Below are 20,339 nucleotides of genomic sequence, written 5' to 3'. Positions count from 1 at the left end.
ACTTCAGAATATAGCCAAGCCCCATCCAAACACGAGCAGCACACTTCCAACTCATAAAAACCCCGTGAAATATTTTCCATGCACGCGTCTGCTCTGATTTCATCTGATGGATTTTCCAGCCAAATTTGATCGCATCCAACACCCATATCCTTCCTGTCTAGCCCAACAGAAGATACCCCGTGAAATATTAGGAAAACGAGCCTAATATTGTTTATGATACTCAGTTCGCCCCACAACAATCCTCTAATTTCCTTGACCTGAATTAGATTACTTGTCATAGTGTTTATGAAACCATATGGAGTGTTATACGTTTTAAGTGATTTTTATTTTATGGAGTGTTATTTGTGTTTCTATGGAGTGTTATGATTTTATGGAGTGTTATTTGTGTTTCTATGGAGTGTTATAATTTTTAAGTGATATTTTCTTTATGGAGTGTTATACATAAAGCTTTATGTTTTCGTTGTGTTAGGTACATTATGCGGGGAGCTTTGAAAAGAATTTTGAAAAGTTGTCGGGATGATGAAGATGATATTGAGACGAATGTTGTAGCAGTGGCTACACTTTTGGAGACGCAGAGGAGGCATGGAATACGTCAACCCGTCCCGAATTAATTCAAGACACGTCATAGGGTGCACAGAAAACGTGTAGATGCGGATGCTCGTATGATGCATCAGTATTTCAACTTCAATTGTATGTATGGGCCAAAGAAGTTCAAAGGTCGGTTTTCTTTGCCTCGTCAACTTTTTCTGAGAATTTTAGAGCAAGTTTGTGAATTTGACCATGATTTTCGCCAACAAACGGATGCTTGCGGTATTCCTGGTCATTCTCCAGATATGAAAATGGTTGTCGTCATGAAATATTTTGCCAAAGGTATTGCACCGGATTCCTTAGATGATTACACACAAATGGGAGCCACCACTGTCTACCATTATGCTATGAAGTTTATGGATGCAATTATTTGGATTTATAATGGTCGATACATGCGTCAACCTACCGCTCAAGATACGAAAAGGATTTTAGCAGAAAATGAAGCTCGGGGATTTCCTGGTATGCTTGGTAGTGTCGATTGTTTTCACTGGGCATGGAGAGCATGTCCAATGGATCAAGCAGGTTCCCACAGCGGCTATAAGCCATATCCCTCGGTTATTTTGCAGGCGGTAGCTACATATGATAGATGGATCTGGCATTCCTATTTTGGGTTGGGTGGGCAGAACAATGATCTTAATGTCTTACATGCTTCGGGTTTGTTCGATAGACAACTCCTTGGTGTAGCACCTCCTTGTCATTATCAAATCAATGGAAAGAATTACGACCAGGGGTACTACCTAGGAGATGGTGCATATCCCATGTATGGTTACATCGTGCAAGGATACAAACCCGCCTCAAACATTAGAGAAGGTCTTTTCAATCAATATCAAGAAGCTAAAAGGAAGGACATAGAACGTGCATTTGGTGGTTTAAAAGGTAAGTTTGGCATTATATTGAAACCTTGTCGTTATTATAAAAAATCTGACATGAAGGCAATTATGAGGCGGTGCTTGATAATGCACAACATGTGTGTTGAGGTGGAATATCGCAATGTGTATTGGGGGAGGATCACGGGAGATGAACCTCAACCTCCAATTCAAGGAAACGTAAGGCTACCTCCTCATATATTGTACAACCCTGGATTTGGGAACAACTTCGCTTGGAACTCACTACACACATATGGAACCGACACGGAGAAGGTCTGAGAGATGGTGATATTCCAAACATGCATATTGATGATGCCTTGCCGGAAGTTCATGAGGGTACAACCGACGTGGACACCGATGAAGATCAATATGACCCTCGAGGAGATGGTGCATTTTATGAGAATGGAGAGTAACCATAATACTCCTTTATTTTAATCAAATACGCTTTCATTAATAAGTAGACATTTTAATTATTTCTTGTAATACTACATATTACTCTTTTTATCACTTAAGTACGTTTACAATTACATTACATATTTAACTAGAACTTCATATGCATACTTCTTCATAATACTTCTTCATGCATATGCTTCATAACCAAGTATCTCCAAAGCGGTGTTATGAATGAACGACATTCCATGATCCGTTTCATATAAAGTCCTAGCATCCTCACGATTACCATTTGATGCCCTTAATGAAATGACAAAAAGCTTGCAATAACGCTTGATGCTTGATAACCGACATTGCAACACTTTTTTGCATCTTCCATTAGCATTACCATTGATTCTCACAAATTCTTCAACAACTTGTTCCCAAAAAGAGTTGGTTGTTAATTGAGTGTTGTTAACTTTGCAATAACTTCTAACCAAGTCATTGTCTTCGTCGATGGAAAATGCGGCCATGATTGATTTTTGAATTGAGAATTATGTGATAGGAGAATTGAGAATTGGGGTGGGGATTTTGAGTTTTATGTGATAGGTTTATATAGAGATAGGAAATGGTCTGAGTTTGAGCTGAAAATGTAGCCATTTGAGGAAACGACGTTCCAACGCCGAACCGAACGGCGCTAGCAAGTCTCAGCCATCCGATCAAGATGACCGTTGCATTCTCAACGACTCAGATTTTGTAGCCGTTTGAAACCTCAACAGCTATATTTTCAGGCTTCCCTATAAATTGAGGACTACTTCTCCTTCATCCCTCACACCAAAATCAATTGATTATCTTCTTCATTGATTTTCTTCTTCTTCTTCTTCACATAATTTTGTTCATACAAAAATATGACACACTTTAGTACAATAGAAGAAGACGCACTAATTTATGGTTGGGTCATAGCAAGCAACGATCCGATTCATGGAAAAGATCAAAAAGGTGCAATATTTTGGGGAAAGATAATGGAAGAATACAATAAAAGAAAAGTTCCCAATGGTGTCGAAAGAGATAGAAAGGCATTACGAACAAAGTGTAACACATTGAGAGCCGAAGTGAAAAAATATATTTCATATATTAGACCCTACTTCGTAGTAGACCTACGGGGATGTCCGAGGAGGATTATGTAAGTACCTCAATTTATTTTAATGTTTTATTTCTTCCATATTGATCTCTTTCTTTCTTTCTCTAAATTTTTCTTTTCATTTTTTCCCCAGTATCGTCATGGAAGAGAGAATTATGTAGCAGCGACTAAAAAACAATGGACGCACGAATCGATTTTTCAGATCCTGAAGACTTATCAACCAGATTACAATCCAGCGGTGAATAATGATGATGGAGTCGGTACTTCCAGTCAACCTAGTCAACATACTCAAGCTACTGAAGAAAATGAAGTTGATAATTTGGATGAAGAATTTCAAAATATGGCAATGTTTGGTAGCTCTTCATCTACTCATAATTCTGAAACCTCGGACATATCAAAGAGAAGACGTTATTTTGAACAAACAGATGACGTTAGAAGTGAAGGAAGAGATCAAGCAAAGAAAAGGGCTCGTGAGGCTAAAGCATCGCATAAATCAGATGAAAAATTGGATAAACTCATCGAACTTCTTGAAAACACACAAACACAAAGAATGGCAAAATATGAAACAGTGGAAGAGTATCTGAAGAAGGACATGGAAAACTCTTCAATTTTGGCACAAACACAGCAAAGAGAATCGGACATGAAGATCCTACGTCAACCCTTGGATGAATTACAAGAATGGGAGAAACCCGTCTACAAAATATGGAAGAACGAGATTTTAGCCCGTCATGGATTACCACTTATCCCCTAAATTAAAATAACACATTAGTAATAATTTAAGTTATTTATAAGTAAGATTTCAATTTCAATGTACTTTTTTTTTTATGTTTTAAGTTATTTAGAAGTAGGATTTCAATTTCAATGTATTTTTTTATGTTCTAAGTTGTAGAATTTCAATTTCAATATATCTTTTTATGTTCTAATTTATTTTAATTTTAATGTTTTTTTCAATTTCTTCAAAAAACATTGTCACCGTTTTTCAATGTAATTAAAATTTTCCCTTTACTTTGATAAATTCTCAAATTTGAAACAAGCAACCTTTGGAACAAATTGGAAAATCATTTGGAAATTCTCATAATTTAGAAAATGGAATTCTGAAAAAAAAAATAGCCGTTGGAGGAAAAACAGTCAAGCGCCGCACGGTACGACGTTGAAAGGGAACGCCGAATGGAACAACGTTTGTGCAAACGCCGAACGGTTCGGCAGTGATTCTAGGGAATATTCGTGAAACGCCGAACAGTTCAACATTTAAACCACTTTTTCAGCGCCAAACGGTTCAGCGTTTCAATCTCGCTGATAGTTGGACTGCGAGCACCGTGTAGGAGAGATAACTATCAACTATCACTATTAACTTTTTTCCAACACTTATTTTTTGATTTGCAACACTTTTTGGCCAATCTAGCACTCCAATCTAGCCCATAGGACTTAGCCTAATAAGTAGCTTACCGATCAATCAGCCATGCATGATGACTTATTGCAATATTCATAGAACACCGAAAAGACTTAACTGTGTACTATATGCATAACAATAACAGAGATGCATGTGAGTATTTATGGAATGATGCCGTCTCCTTTACGAACAAGTAGTTTATGTAGGTACTTGCTAAAAAGAGCGGTGTTATCCCACGCAGCTGCGTGGGAAAGCTCTATAAGCTAGTAGCTACGAACCGTAGGATTAAGATTCTCAGCGTGGGATTACATTTCTTTTTATCTTTTCTCAATTATTACAATTGGCAAATTTACAATATTAGAAGTAAGTCCTTTTGGTATGTTTTCATCTCGTTTTACATCTCATCTTCTTCCTCTTGTTTTCTCTTGATAACTTTCGACAAACTTTCAAAGATCCATTGATTATCAGAATTGGAACCAGAATTTTAAGGTACCGAAATAAAACTTGGTTCATCCTTCAAGGACAACTTCTATCAAATTTGAAATCACTAGCTCACCTTTGGTCGTTCTCTTACATTGGGACTACTCACCATTAAACCCCCTGGATTTTCCTTGAGATCTACCTAAACAAACATTTACAACTCAATGATCTAACTTAAAAAGTATAAACTGCTTAGGTATGCAATTGTGGAGAAATCAAGTTATCACTGCCACTAGTGGAAAGCTTAGGTATGCAATTGTGGAGAAATCAAGTTATTACTGCCACTAGTGGAAAACAGCCGTTTTAAGATAGTCTAGAAGTGTCGTTTAAGCGTGATGTAAGACACTTTGGAACTGCCTTAGAAAGTGCCATAGATTAAGTGTCTTTTTCTTGAACGACATTTTAGGGTTGACTCAGAATAACGATACTTTCTGAATGTCCCTATCCACGATAGTTACTCTGTCGTTGAATTAATTTTAAATTGTAAAAAAAATCAGCTGAATTCAGTGGCTGATTCAGCTGACTTCCAAATTAGTTCTAGCTGACTGCAGTGTGTTTCTGACTGGGCTAAAATAAATTTGACCGAAACTCAAATTATACTCAAATGAAACCTGGACTTGCAATTTCCAATGACCATTCCATTAAATATTCATTCAATTCATAAATTCAGTTCAAATTTATTCAAAATCACATAAATAAGTAACCAAATCTGAATTCATAACGTATATCTAAGTTCTCAGGTTCATAAAGACAACTGCAAACCATCGAAACAAGATCATGTTGGACGAGGAACTCGAACAATTCCGCTCTCTTAGATAGTGCTAATGCTACCCATCTTGGATTTCTCTTACAATTCTGTCAAAGCAAAAGGTGCACAAAATCAATACCAGGCACTTGTCACAACAGATACTAAAATACTAGATAAATGAACCTTTTAGCATAATCTATCAAGCATATTCAAATGATATACACGATACCATATAAACGTTGTGGTAGAAAATTTCCAGTAATCTAAGTTCCACCTCAAATGAGACAACTAAACCTTCATACATTCAAATAATTGGGATTACTCTGCATCCCAAGCAATATTATTGCAGCCATAAGAAAAGGATTTTCTGCAATAATTGGAATTACTCTAGAATCTACTTAATGGCCAAGAAATATAAAACAAGGTGGATATGGTTGACAGATTATCATGTTATACGCTTGTCATTATATACACAAGAGCGAGAGATACTGATAGAGAAACTCCAAACAATTTTCAAAATCCAGGCATTCAGCTTTAAGCAATCTAGAGATCATCAAAACCTTGTCATTACTATGATGCAGGAAACCCCTAAGATTAAGGGCTACACTATCAATTATCAGTTTCTTATATAGGTTTTTAGCTCCACCACTCTTCGTAACACTTGCAAGGAAAATAGTGGTATATGAAATAACTGTGAACCGAATTAAACATACCCCTTCACACATTTTTGGCTTAATAACAATAAGACTGTGAACTGAACTAAGCAAACCAAAATCAGGTCATCTGAGTGTAAGAAGTGTCATAAATCCGAGCAGTATCATCTTTCTCTTCTAGTGGCTAGTGTCTACTTAATAATAACGATGACACCAAAATACAAAAAGCAAAGCAATTAGCTAATATAACAATATATGGATTCAGAGTGTACGAAACTATACCTCGTATACGCTAGAATTATCTCATTAAGTCACCAACTTCTTCCTTAGGTTCATAGCTTCCCCTCGGGATCACACGATCAATTGCATTATCACCCTGCAATATACACATACTAGTGGAAATAAGAACCAGTAAAAGAAACATCTCCCTGTAAAATAACTATATGCTTGTTCAATCTCATTACACACCTTACATAAGTTAAGAAGCACTGTTCTTGAAGTTACAAATCCAAAATAACCTGCAATATATAAATAGTCTACCATGTGGTTATCAATTTGATGTAGTTGTAAAAAAGTCGGCGCCGAGTCACATTGCCACACATGTTGAGCACATGGTTAGTCAGTATTTTAAGTTAAAAAGATAATATAAGACTTATTAGACACAACATAAAAGGGAAAAAAAGCCAGATCATGGAATGCAGTTACACAAACATCGGTTGGGTAATTTCACAAACAACAATTGGGCGATTGGGAATAACTTCTCTGTAGGCCCTGCTATGATACCAGACTTGTTATTATGTTGGATTGGAATGCCATACACCCTTTCTAAGCATACAAAAAAATCATAAACTACAAACAATACATTCGTTTGCTACATTCATATCACCAAGAGGATTTCACATCCATAGAGACCAATCCACTAGTATTGCAGAAAAGTAATTTTCAAGTATAGAGATAGTTACCATCACCACCAGCATCATTGTCAAAATTTATTCATAAACTGTTGAGTTTCTGTCTACCCGACACAACCTTTTGAAATTGAATCAGGCCATAAGATATCATAACAATAACATTAAAGAAAAAACAAACAAAAAGGTTGTTATAGTTTGCATCAGTTTCCACTCCTTTGCCTCCATTGACGTCTAAATTCCAAACCATAACCAAACTTCCTAAAAGCTAATTAGCTAATAGCTGCATCACAAATAAAATTCAAGTCACAACTGCATCTTACCTATCGATAAATGTGTACTCAGATTGTTCCCCTCTCCTATCATAGCAAAGGGTAATAACAACACCTACATACCTACAAGTAGAAAAAGAATAAACAAGTAAATGAAAAAGGCTTTCCATGATATTCGGTAATAAGTGCGAGATGTGGAAAGGGATGTAAAGCTTACTCACTAGGAATAATAATGGTAGCGGAAACAGTTGGTTCCCAACATTTTGTTACGCGTTTTCCAGCATCCGCAGTTAATGCCGCCGAATTCTGAACTTTCATCTTGCTGATAAATGTACAAAATATGTATTTAGAATGGTGAGGAGGAAAAGTAAATGATGTACAAAGGGATGTGATACACCATATACATGGGCATGTGTGCCACATACCTTCCATCTGTAAAATCAAAAATATATGGTACAGTTGGGATGGTAGAAATTATACTAGCTCCATGCTCCTACAAGCTCATAAATATGTTAGACCCATATGCAAAATCGTCATCATAAATCAACTATTTTGAAACTTAGCTAGCTAACAAATATCCTCAGCACATAATAAACGATAATTCATCTTAAAGTCATGAAATATATCACTCGTCATATATTAATTTGAATATCAACCATATACAAATTTGACATTTTTCAATCTTTTACCTGTCTCAATTGTATTGTTGTGTTACTATCCAAAAGAATGTGCCACAGAGCATCATAATCCAATGTCAATTTAACAAGGAAACATTTATTTCTAAAAGCTAATTTAATGAAAAAGAATTTGATATAAAAGTGCAACAACAACCTATCTCCACTAATAGTCTATCTCCACTAATAGTCATGTTTCACGTACGAATGTGCTCTTGGAATATAGAAAGGAGCATTTCTTTTATCTCCCTCTATTTTCCCGCGAGCAAGAAGGGTGAGGGCCAACCTAGAACTAAATTGAAACACGAAAGTCCCCCCATTAGGAACTTCAATTTGATTAGAAGAAGACTTGCAAACATTCAGTGGTTATATATCTATAACTTACACGTATAATGCACCACTTGAAATAGCTAAACAGTTACAAGGAGCTTCAATTAAAATGAAAAAAAAATAGAAAAAGAGGGGCAAAATAGCAATGCAATGGAAACACCCAAAAAACGAATCATTCACCTCAAGCTATAAATTGAGTATATGCCTTAAGCACAATGATTCACAACAGTATGATGATGCATAGCACCGTTGAACTATGCATCAAACAAATGCATCAAAAATAACAGGTATGAACCATCAATACGAAGATTCATTACTCAAACCTTGAATAAACAAAACCAACTGCTCAAAACCTCTTTAAAATGCAAAACTAAAATCAAACTTAAGGGTCATATGACAATCAGTTCATTGAAACATTTTATCAAACAACAGTAGAGCAATACTGTTTACCTTTCTTTTAACAGAAACCATCAAAGTAGTAATGGAGGAAATCTAAGGAATAAGAACAATTAAGTCAAAAACAAAAAACCAGACCCTAAAATATGATAATAAACAAAATCCATAAGTACTATTCAAATAAAAACACTCAAAATAAAAACAAATTCAACAAACAACCTCTGTAAAGTACTAAAATTGAAACTTTAGTGTCTCCTACCGAGTGAATTTAGATGAAGATGACTCATCCAGTAATTGATTGAAGTAGGAAACGAAACCCTATGGTTGATGGAAAAGAAAAACTCATTAGAAATTACTACTAAACAAACCCCTATAAAAAAATCAGAGTTAAAATCCGAGCAAAATTATCTGTTACCTGTGTAAGAAGCACCTTCCATTATCAGCACAAATCTGTAAAAGAAACCCAAAACCCCAAAAATTAATCGAAGAAGTATAGAAATTTCATTAAAATTTCTTAAAAATAAAATTTTAATAAAACCCTAAATCTCATTAAGCAGTATAAATCAAAGAGAAAAAGTGGTTATACCTTTTTCTCTCTTAGAAATTTACGAATCTAGATAATACCAAGGAAGAACAAGAATCATCAAATACATGGAGTAGATGGATTGTAGATCTGTTAATTGTTTTTGGTGATGAAGATCTGTTGGTTTCTGTGATATAGCAGATGGATTTGAGAGATAAAGACGAATGTGATTTTGATTGATAAAGATCTGTTCGTGATATAGCAGATAAATTGGAGAGATAACGAAAGAAAATGGTTTTTCCTTTGGAGTAAATTTCGGCTGCGAAGAGTTCGGGAGAGAAGAGAAACAAGAGGCAGAAGAAGAAGAAGAGATATAACAGGATTTTCTAGGTGAGAGAAGAGGGGAACCAGAGCCATTAGATCACTGAGATTTCTCAATCCCCAAAATGGCGTTAAAAAATCTATCACAGAAACAATACCATCGGTATAGTCGTTGTGGAAGTCAACGAAAGTCCAACCACTACAACGGCTTGACTTTAGTCAGCAACAAGATCTTTTGTGTCGTTGTAGAAGTCAACTAAAGTCCAACTACAACGACAACTTGACTTTAGCCAACGACACATTCAACTTGTGGTGGTTTTGAGACATTATGTATTTGTATCGTTTCATTATGTCTTGAATAGCCTATTTTCCACTAGTGTGTTGTATGGATTTCTCTTAAACTGTATTTATAGATTTGTAATTGAGATATATAAATTTTTAGGGTTTCTCAGTTTTGTTGAATATTTTAGGGCTACTGTGAGTTACAAAAAGTTCAAGAACCTATTCATGAAGTAAAATGGAACAACTTATATCAAAAACATCAAAGAAAAAACGAGATTAACATCCATATAGACATCTCTTTTTACAACATCAGTAACCGAAAAATAAATTTTTTAATTTCTTCTTCCTAAGTTTTCGAGTTTTGAATTAACAAGTGATGTTTAATGTAATTGAAATGATTTAATAAGGTGTTGAATCACCAAGGAAAAGCAACAGTTCCTGTTTTAGAAGAAGGAACGACTGTTCTTGTTCTTGAAAAGATTAATGGCTGTTAACTTGTTCTGTGCAATTTGGATTTTAAGGAGAAAAGCCCATATAGTAAAATATTGAATTTGGTAGGGATTGTTCTGATTTTGTTAAATTTACTTTGAGGACTTTTTAATAATTAATCTCATAGACAGCTATACCATCAATATTAACGGCTGATATATATTATATGATATCATCTGACGGTAATCAACCCGCTTGCTTATAGAGCTTTCCCACGCAGCTGCGTGGGATAACATTGCTCTACTAAAAATACGTTTTGTATGACAATGATCTAATCCATAAACATGCATCATAAAAGTTCTTATGGAGAGAGAAAGAAAAATATAGTTCCGAGTTGCGTCAACAAAAACTAAAAAACGTATCTGTTATAGTTTTGAGTTGCGTTAGGCTTAGTCTTATGTGTTAGATTGGAGGTGCTAGATTAGCAGTTAAGTGTTGCAATTCAAAAAAATATGTGCAAAAAAGTTAACACTTGTTCTCTCTCCTACCAGTTGCTAGCATGTAAACTAGCAGCTAGATACTTTTCGCGAAACGAAAGAGCGCCAACAAGAATATTCCAAACATCTACGCTGAACGATACAGCGCCAAGCGCTAGCGATGATTGGAAACGCACCACACGGTAGCGCTATATCATTCAACGCTTGACCTTTTTTTTTTTTACTTTTTACGCCATCAATAGTTCAGTAATTAAATTTTATATTGTTTCACTCTTTGTTTTCTCACACTCCTGTTACACCACCAAACAGGTATGTTTTCAAATTTTGAATTTTGAAAAATTTGACAATTTGTTCCAACGGTTGTTTGTTTCAAAATTTTAAAATTTGCCAAACTAAGAAATTCTTCATTACATTGCCAAACTAAGAAATTCTTTCATTACATTGCAAAACAACGTTACAATGTTTTTTGAAATTAAAACTACATTGAAATTAAAATTCTACTTCTAAAAATTAAAAAAGTACATTAAAATTAAAATTCTACTTTTAAAAATTAAAAAAAAAATACATTGAAATTAAAATCCTACTTCTAAATTAACTTCTAATTCAAACTTAAAAATGAACTTTTAATAACTTAAATTATGGGCTATTTAACATTTGGTACCCAACAAATGTCCAACACCTAGCTTTGGTACCAAATATTTAAAATATTAAGGGTTGGTACCTAAAGTCGTCGTTGACCGTCAAGTCACCACGTTGACCTAACAATGTTATAGCTTCCGGAACATAATTGATCTTATTACCTTGTTGGCCTCGTCGTTATTTATAATAATGACTTGGAGAGTCCTAACATCAGTTACAGCCATAAAACGTGCTAACATCTGAACTTGTCCCACATGTAATATATGGACGGCCAGGAAAGTTTTAAAAGACCAAAAAGATTTCTAATGACCATTTATGACGTGTTGCTTCATTTACATTACGTCTGTTAATGGCGAAAGACAAAGACAATGTATCAGTAGAAGTATTGTAGAACCTCAATTGAAAGGTCATGTAAAAAGTACATCCTGGAAAAAAAAGGGGAAGAGGGGGTTTGGATTGGTGAGGTTTTGATTAGGAATTAAAAAGAAAAGATCTTGAAGCTGATATTTTTTATTGGGATATTTTGATTTTGGATCACATAAAAGTGATCAGAATTGGGTTTGGGTCACGGCAAAATTTTAAGGGTTTTTTTGATTTTGGGTCCCAAAAATATGACCAAAGTGGCGTTTGGATCTCAAAAAGTTTCAAATTAGAGTTTGGGTCCCAGGACTGTCGTTGACCGTCTTGACTGTTAAGAAAATAAATTTTTGTTTTAATTAATTTCTAATCTTTTAACGCCGTTAGTTTCCGTTAAGCACGTTAGCTGCACATGCGGGGAAAAGTTTACCGAAGCACATCTGACAGGTGAGAACAAGAATCCAACGGTCTAGCTTTTTTAGAAATTTTACTCTTTCAATTCCATAAATGAAAATTGACAACATTTTAGTGAAGGAAATGGAAAACAGCTCGTTGAGGAATTTTCACAAACACCAGTGGTACGTCTTGCTGTTGATAGGCATATATCTTTGATGGTGATTTTGTTTACCCCCTGTATACAACTCCTTCCCTGAAAATTCAAGTTGGTTTAGTACCCAATAATTTTGATCACACACAAATACTGAAGCTTCTCTCAATTTCAGCCATTATCCCCATAACCCATTGTCAACAGCTCATCTGCAACTAGTTTTTAGGCTCAATGGAGAATCATAATCATCAAAGATTTTCTTATAATCCAACAATTGAAAACTGATTATCAAATCACTCTCGTCATATCATCATCACCCTCAATGAAGAATCCATGACGCTCACAGGGGTTAGTCGTGGGAGAGTTTGAGAGATTTTAATGGATTTAGCAAATCCCCTGTTAGTCGTGAGAGAGTTTGTCAAAATCTTTTAAAATCTCTGTTAGTGGTGAGAGATTTATAGGGAGTTTCTAAAACTACCTCAAAATCCCTTAAACTCCCTGTTAGTGGTGAGAGATTTGATTAGAATCTTTTAAACTCCCTGTTAGTCGTAAAACACTAAAGTCATAGGGAGTTTATAATTTGGGGGAGTTTGGGGGAGTTTGAGGGAGTTTCATGATGTTTTTGTGCTTGGATAAAATCTCTCAAAAAACAAAAGATTTCTGGGGAGTTTGGGTTAAACCCCCCAAATTGCCTAGACTCTCTCACACTCCGTCTAAATCCCTAGAGATTTAAATACATTAAAATCTCTCAAACTCTCCCACGACTAACCCTCTGTCAGTATCTTAAATTGTACCATTAAAATCTCTCACACTCCCTCTAAATCCCTAGAGATTTAAATACATTAAAATCTCTCAAACTCTCCCACGACTAACCCTCTGTCAGTATCTTAAATTGCCTAGACTCTCTCACACTCCCTCTAAATCCCTAGAGATTTAAATACATTAAAATCTCTCAAACTCTCCCACGACTAACCCTCTGTCAGTATCTTAAATTGTACCATTGCTATTACTTATTCCAATTAAAATTTATTCCTCCTTTTTAACCTATATTCTTCTTTAAGAATAAGAATACAGGCTCTAAAATTAGCTAATGAATTTATGTGTAATCAGTGATGGTTGTTGTTTAATAAGTGCTTATAGTATGAGCTAAGATCATTTCCAATCAATGATATCAGGTGATTTAATCAAATCCGCTCAAAATTCCCAAATTCTTAAAGCTTAAGAATAAAATGTTTATGAATTTATGTAAACTAAATTCTCTGGAGCGAAGGGTTAGGGAATAGGGTTTAGTGAGAAGTGTAGGGTGATTTTGGTTATGGATGGGATTGATGGAGAAAATATTGCAGGGAGGATTATGTTCTTCACCTCTTTTATGAATCGCAGTAAATATACCAGTGAATACATACACGTTTCTAACTGACGGCAAAGTTAGTAAATAAATTTAAGGGATATTTTGACTTTGGGTCACATAAAAGTGACTAGAATTGTGTTTGGGGCGTGAGAAATTTTTAATTAGAGTTTGGGTCACGGACCGTTATTGACCGTCTTGACTGTTACTAAAATAATAAATTAGTTTTCATTTAGATAACAGCGTCAGTTAATGCTAGCAGTGACCTGCACATGCTACTTAACATTCCAGTGAGACGTATCTAAGGCTTAGTTATTGTTGCGGTTTTGTAAAAGCACTTTTCTGCTGTGCGTTGCTGTGCTGTGCTGTGAGCAAAAAACAATTAGACGTTTGGTAAAAAAATTAATTAAAATTAAAGCTGATTAAAAAAGCTATCAAATTGTGTTTGGAAAAATATTAAATTCAACCATTGTTGTTGTAGCAAATGACAAAAACATGCTTATCTCTAAAAATTGTTTTACTTAATTTTATTAGCTTAAAAATAATTCATTTTTTTATTATTAAATTATAAATATAAATAATATTAGATTTACTAATGGTCACTATTATTATGATTGGTAAAAAAAATTAGTTTACGTAACCACTTTTTAATATATATATAATTTTCAAACAACAAATCAAAGTTAAATTAATTAATTAATTAATTTTTTTAATAGTGATAAATTAAAGGGATTGGTATATAAAATAATTTGAAAATAAAAAACAATAATTTTTAAAGAATAACACAACAATAAATAAAAAGTTGATTGTATATAAATTTAAGGGCAAGTTTTGTTATTTATAAAATAAACTAAGGATAAGAATGATAAATCAAGTATTAAATTTGGGTGGGATCACAATTTATGTTTTTCTAGCTTTTAAAAGCTCCTCCTCCCCGGTTTTTAAAAGTTGAGAAATTTGACAAGTGTTTTGATAAAAATCACTTTCGTTTTTTTTTCCAAACAATAATTTCAGAAATTATTGACATATATAAATTTTGAAAGTGTTTATGGAAAAATAAAAGCATTACCAAACCCAGCCTAAGGGTGCGAATTGGATAGAATCCAACGGTCTGTATACCTTGCAGCTGCTTCTTTGAAAACTTTTCTCAAACAGTTCATATGAGCGACATCCGATTCCATAAAACAAGTTCTCTGTTTTTTCCATCTTCTTATCACAATTCACAACACAAAGAAAGCGTCAAACAAGTTCTCTGTTTTTTTCCTTGTTCTCAAAACCCCCTAATGTGCTGTTACTCGAAGAGTAAGTAACATGTTCAAATTTGTTCTTCAATTCAGTTCTCTACTAATTAGGGTTTTGATTGTGTATCCCTTAATTGTTTGAGTTGAAACCTAAAACTTCGAAATTAGAATGGTTGGAGTCGAATCACCCACTGCAAAAAGCTAAACGTATTGAATCGTTGAAAGCTAGGTATGCTGGTCTCATCCATAAATCAGAAGTTTATCTCCATCTAACAGTAAGTTAATCATTCGATTAATTGAATTTACCATAATAAACTTGCATCCACCATGAGCTAATTATATTTTCTGTTGTTTTAATTCAGGAAAAATGTTAATCGAAGAGTTTTTGATCTGGTGCGAGATGGAGTCGAGGGAGAAGCAATGGGAAGACAATGAACATTACACGCGTCGAAAAGAAGTAGTCACTGGCTCGGAAATTCTAGCATACCACGTGGCCAGATCCGTCCAGTTCAGTTAGTAAATTATATGGTTGCTAAGGATATTTCAGTCATTTAACTATTTAACGTGAGTTCCTCAAAGTCAACACGGTCAATGCTAGTCTTGTGACACAAATTCTAATTAAACTTCTTATGTGACCCAAAAGCACGGTCAATGCTAGTCTTGTGACCCAAACTCTAATTAAAATTCTTATGTGACCCAAAAGCATTTCTGGTCACTTTTTTGTGACCCTAAGTCAAAATATCTCTAAATTTAAACACAATATTAAGTTGGTCATTTCCTTAGTATTTTATTTTTATATTAAATTTTCCTTAGTTAACCTAAGATTTTAACTGTCAAGATGGTCAATTCTGGTCCTGGGACCCAAACTCTATTTGCAACTTTCTAAGACCCAAATGCAATTCTGGTCATAAAAGTTGGGACCCAAAATCAAAATATCCCAAATTTTAATAAGAATTTGGGTCACGTGACCGTCTTGACCGTTACATAAATAAATTTATTTTTAAATTATTTTGGATTTTTATAACGCTATTAAATCCCAAAATAGATCATCCATCACAATTAGTTTCTGAGAAGATTAGAAAAGAAAAATAGATAAGTTTACGATGAGATAGTTGAATATTGAATGGTTCTTAGGGACTGGAATTGAACTGCTGTCATGTTGGTAGTAGAAAATGAAGATTCTTTCTTGTTTTTAAAGCTGTATTAAGAAGATTGAGTTTTCCTCCAGTTTAAATTCTTAAAGCCGGGATGTAGTGTTATCGTTGATTTGGGAATGATCGGAAGAGATTAACTGGTATTTTGTTGTTTCAGGAGAATGGGTTTCTTGTGAGTTGTGAGTAGAAATTGCAGGGAATAGAAGAAGCTATAGGAAAGGTGTAGCCTCTGATACACTATCAACTGCACCTTACATGTTTGACAATTTTCCATAGAGAGGAAGCTCTGCAAAATTCACCAACAGCATACCTCTGTAATCATTAAAAAACACGAAAAAACTAAATTCAAATAAACATCTGAAGCTGAGAAACACACAAATGTGAAATAGGCTTCGGTCTTACTCACCTATAGTGAAACCATCAGTTTGCACCAGGATAATATTTGTTTTTGAATTAAAGGGATTCAAATCGGACTTAACAACATATCAGATGTGAGATGTACCAATCTAATGGCGTTACTTATTTTTGGTCTAATTACTTAGGGATCTTGAGTAATTTATGGTTGTATTGATTTAAATTTGGGTTTATTCAATTTAAACTCGTTTGATTTGATTTGTACTTTAGGGATCTTGAACGTACAGTGAAACGGCTGTTGGATTGGGTTGATTTTGAATTTTTTTTACATGAAATGATTGAACATACATTGAAAGTTGAAACGATGGGTTGATTGTGGAGGGGAAGATGCAGTCGACTTCTCTCTCTTTTAGCATCTGGACAAAACTGAATTAACGATGATAGTGGTAAAGTTAGTAATTACAATGTAAAATACAGTTTAGTTGGTCATTTCAGTATTTAACTGACTTTTATAACGGTCAACATGGTCAATGACGGTTTCGTGACCCAAACTTGGTTTCTTACAATCAGTGCAGAGCAACCTAATAAACACAAACTGGAGCAAAAACCAGCAAAAAGATGAACTGACCTTCCCAATTCAGAACTTGCAAGTACCTGTTGAAAGGAAAAGGTTGGGCGTTAGAAGTTTAACTGCAAAGAGGTCATAACTTGGCAATTAACATCAATACCGAACAACCTTAATAAAGCTGAATGTAAAATTGTTAAACAAAGTATATATTTGTTTGAGATTATGTGTCTGCATTGTGGCTGATAAGCAATGTGCATGATTTATCAATGTTTAATGAAGCCAATAGTGAGACATGCAAAAAATGATTAGAAACTAGGAATATTAGGAATTATTATTTCCTTAGGCATGATCAAGTCCAAGTAAAAATAAGGCTTTAGGTAAATATAAAGTGGTCTTTTAGGCACATAACTTGCCGTTTTTCGAGCTTTCTTCTACTTCTGTAGACCATAGTCACTTGTCACTCCACTACGTCCAAGTGTATTCTCCTACTATGATTTTCCTGCAATTGAAAGTTAGAAACTATCAGGTATTAGTATACATAGCAAGAGTGTACGCAAGACACGGAAGTTCAAACTCTACTGGTCAGGACAAGGTATTCACCTCTACTAGTAATTGCTATTGCATCTACAGGCAGTAGCCATGGTACTTGTCTAAAGGAAACAACTTCCACCCGTCTGTTACACAATAACACCAATGCGTCAGCAACCATATATTCTCACCGCAACATTAGGCCAGACCACTCAGACAAGCTCCTCGTGCATTCTTGATGCTTCAGCAGTAACTTTGTAATAATGTTCATCAACAGCGGTACAGGAGCAGACAAGACCTGTAACATTGTCAATTTAAATGCTAATCAATCTATAAAAGCAACACAAACGACCCAAGAATATCACCTCAAAAAATTGATAGATTATACCGAAAATACTTATCGCCCCCGGATAGTTAACAAATGCTTCATATCATTCTTTAAAAATCCATACAAGGACAATCTACATTTTTTTTTGATAGAAAGGTTAAATATATATTAATTAAGCAATATAATACAGAAGTTCTACAATTTCATTTTTTCCATAAACATTTGAACGGATACTTTTTTTATGGACTTATTGTTGCATATGTTCCGACATATGCAAGGACAATCTACATAACGAACTCAAAATCCAAATGAAAACACAAAACAAATCTTGGTAGTGAATATGTTTGTGCAAGTCAGGTGGTCTATCTCACTTCTAGACTAGCTTCGTCTAGTAAGTATAATATATAACGATCAAATACAATCTAAGCAAACAGTATACGACGAGAACTACGTGACTATACACCATTTTTTGGTCTTTTAGTTTATTGAAGTATCGGGAGACAAGAATAGATGGATCATGGATATCAGTTTAAGATTGTCAAAGTATTATTATATGCATTGGGCAAATTGAAGTTCTGAACTAGCAACTCTTTGGTAGTGAATGTGACACTCTCATCCTGCATAGCATTCCTTTAGACAAGATGCAAACAGCTGACCCATTGGAAAGAAAACAATCCACATGTTTCTAGCTGCACATAATGTGACTCAGACCCATTATGTTACTAAAGATTCCTACCATAGTACAAACAAAAAGAAGCACATACGCCATCTACAAAGTAGCAAACTACCTATTCATGAAGTAGAAGCAACGAAATCAGAGACCAATAATATACCAGTAAATGCAACATATAAAGAAGAAAATTTGGTGGCATAAGCCTGCAAAAAGTTCAACATATGCATTGAAATAAGTACAATGAAAAACACTATTTTAGCCAAAAGAAGAAACATAAACACGTACCTGAACTGGACAAAATATACCACTTAAGGAACCAACATTGTTGCACAGCATAAGATTATATTTGGTTTCCGCCCATGTAGGTGAGCCTTGTCCAAACGTTGGATTTGGCCGACTCATGCAATAGGAAGCTAGAAAGCAATAAATGCAGGGGTACTAATCATGCAATTGGATTCGGCTGATTCATGCATAAGTTGATGTTCTAAGGTGCTCAGTCATAGCATGGCTTGGGATCCTAGTGGTACTACTTAAAATTGAACACTAAACTATACAGTCCAGTGGAAAATGTTTCGCCATAAGCCAATTTTAGTTGTTCACTACTTACATCCCATCCACCTTAGAGACAACAGCAACAATTACAGGATGAGTTCATTTCTTACCTAAATCAACATGGATATGTTGTTTCTAAACTTTTCTAGAGACAGAGAGGTAAAGCACAGAGTAAATTAACAAGACTTGAATAAGAATGTCTACCTTGTCAAATGTAAAGCGTTAAAGACATATACGTTATAGCCAAAAACTATTACCATGATTGCCAGTTTCTCTGTGTCACCCACATCCTTTATCCCCATTAAACTGAAAATACAGCCAGCTCACAACCATCAATAACCCAAACTATAAGCGTCAATAACCCGAACTGTAAGCGGACATTTCAATAAGTTACACTGAATCTTAACCCGATGCTTTTGACAACCCAAAGCTGACAACCATCAATAATCCAACTCCACTTTTATTGAATGCTAAAGATTCCTCAAAAAGAATCCATGCATATCCTAAGACTTAAATGGAGTTAAAAAAGGGAACACCATCAGACGAAAACTTAACCTTCGAGGAACTAATAGGTAAACAATATCTGCATATTTTACTTGCCTTATTGTTCACAATTTTCATTTGGAACTGCACAGCTCCAAGTTGCCCTGTGAATCTTCAAGAAATAGCACCAGATCCTTAGCATTGCTACGGAAGCACAGATTACAACACATAAGCCATACTTCAAGGTTACTGATGACCAGAAAATCAAAAAAAAAATAAAAAATCAGTTGAGATAAACTTAGAGAAAATATTTTCATGAGAAAATACTAGTAAAATTGTTTGTATCTCACATTTCATTCATGATGCCCAAACTTTGTTAGTGGTAGTGCAGTTTATAGTATTAGGTAACCCTGCACCTAATGGTGCTTGTCGAGCAAGAGCCTGGCCTGAATTTGCACTAACAAACACTACCAAAGAAGACCTTTTCCACAAGTGCTAGATCATGTTCACCCTTTTAAGAGCGCCTGCAAATTAATCACTACATTATCTCAGATTGAAAAAGCTTCAAACTAACCATCATACACTAGAAACGTAGAAGAAAAAACTTACATAGTAGTGACTGCATCCGTTTTCCAAGACCACCAACTGAAAACATCCACCTCATGCCATTAGAAACTATAGGAAGATGATCTTAGATCTT

The 20,339-nt window shown here is 34.7% G+C and overlaps 1 protein-coding gene and 1 long non-coding RNA gene across 5 annotated transcripts; one reads left to right on the top strand and one right to left on the bottom strand.

The window, feature by feature from the left end:
• The first annotated feature begins 665 nt into the window (after nucleotides 1–665).
• LOC113355145 lies at nucleotides 666–1,867 on the top strand. Its single transcript, XM_026597929.1, has 2 exons — nucleotides 666–1,464; nucleotides 1,728–1,867. The coding sequence occupies exons 1-2, from the start codon at nucleotides 666–668 to the stop codon at nucleotides 1,865–1,867; spliced, it is 939 nt and encodes a 312-aa protein (XP_026453714.1).
• Nucleotides 1,868–5,470: 3,603 nt separating this feature from the next.
• LOC113309008 lies at nucleotides 5,471–9,768 on the bottom strand. 4 transcript variants are annotated; one of them, XR_003340274.1, is made up of 9 exons: nucleotides 9,402–9,768; nucleotides 9,231–9,265; nucleotides 9,075–9,133; nucleotides 7,841–7,908; nucleotides 7,633–7,737; nucleotides 7,467–7,538; nucleotides 6,704–6,771; nucleotides 6,518–6,611; nucleotides 5,471–5,689 (listed from the first exon to the last, which is right to left on the bottom strand). It is a non-coding gene; the product is annotated as an uncharacterized LOC113309008 (long non-coding RNA). The 4 variants fall into 4 exon arrangements; XR_003340269.1 differs by having other exon boundaries at nucleotides 6,704–6,753; XR_003340271.1 differs by having other exon boundaries at nucleotides 7,637–7,737.
• Between the last annotated feature and the right edge of the window lie 10,571 nt (nucleotides 9,769–20,339).

This window comes from Papaver somniferum, chromosome 1 (assembly GCF_003573695.1).
Source record: "Papaver somniferum cultivar HN1 chromosome 1, ASM357369v1, whole genome shotgun sequence".
Lineage (NCBI taxonomy): Eukaryota > Viridiplantae > Streptophyta > Magnoliopsida > Ranunculales > Papaveraceae > Papaver > Papaver somniferum.
Note: the sequence above shows the minus strand (reverse complement) of the source record. Positions and strands in the feature narration are given on the sequence as shown.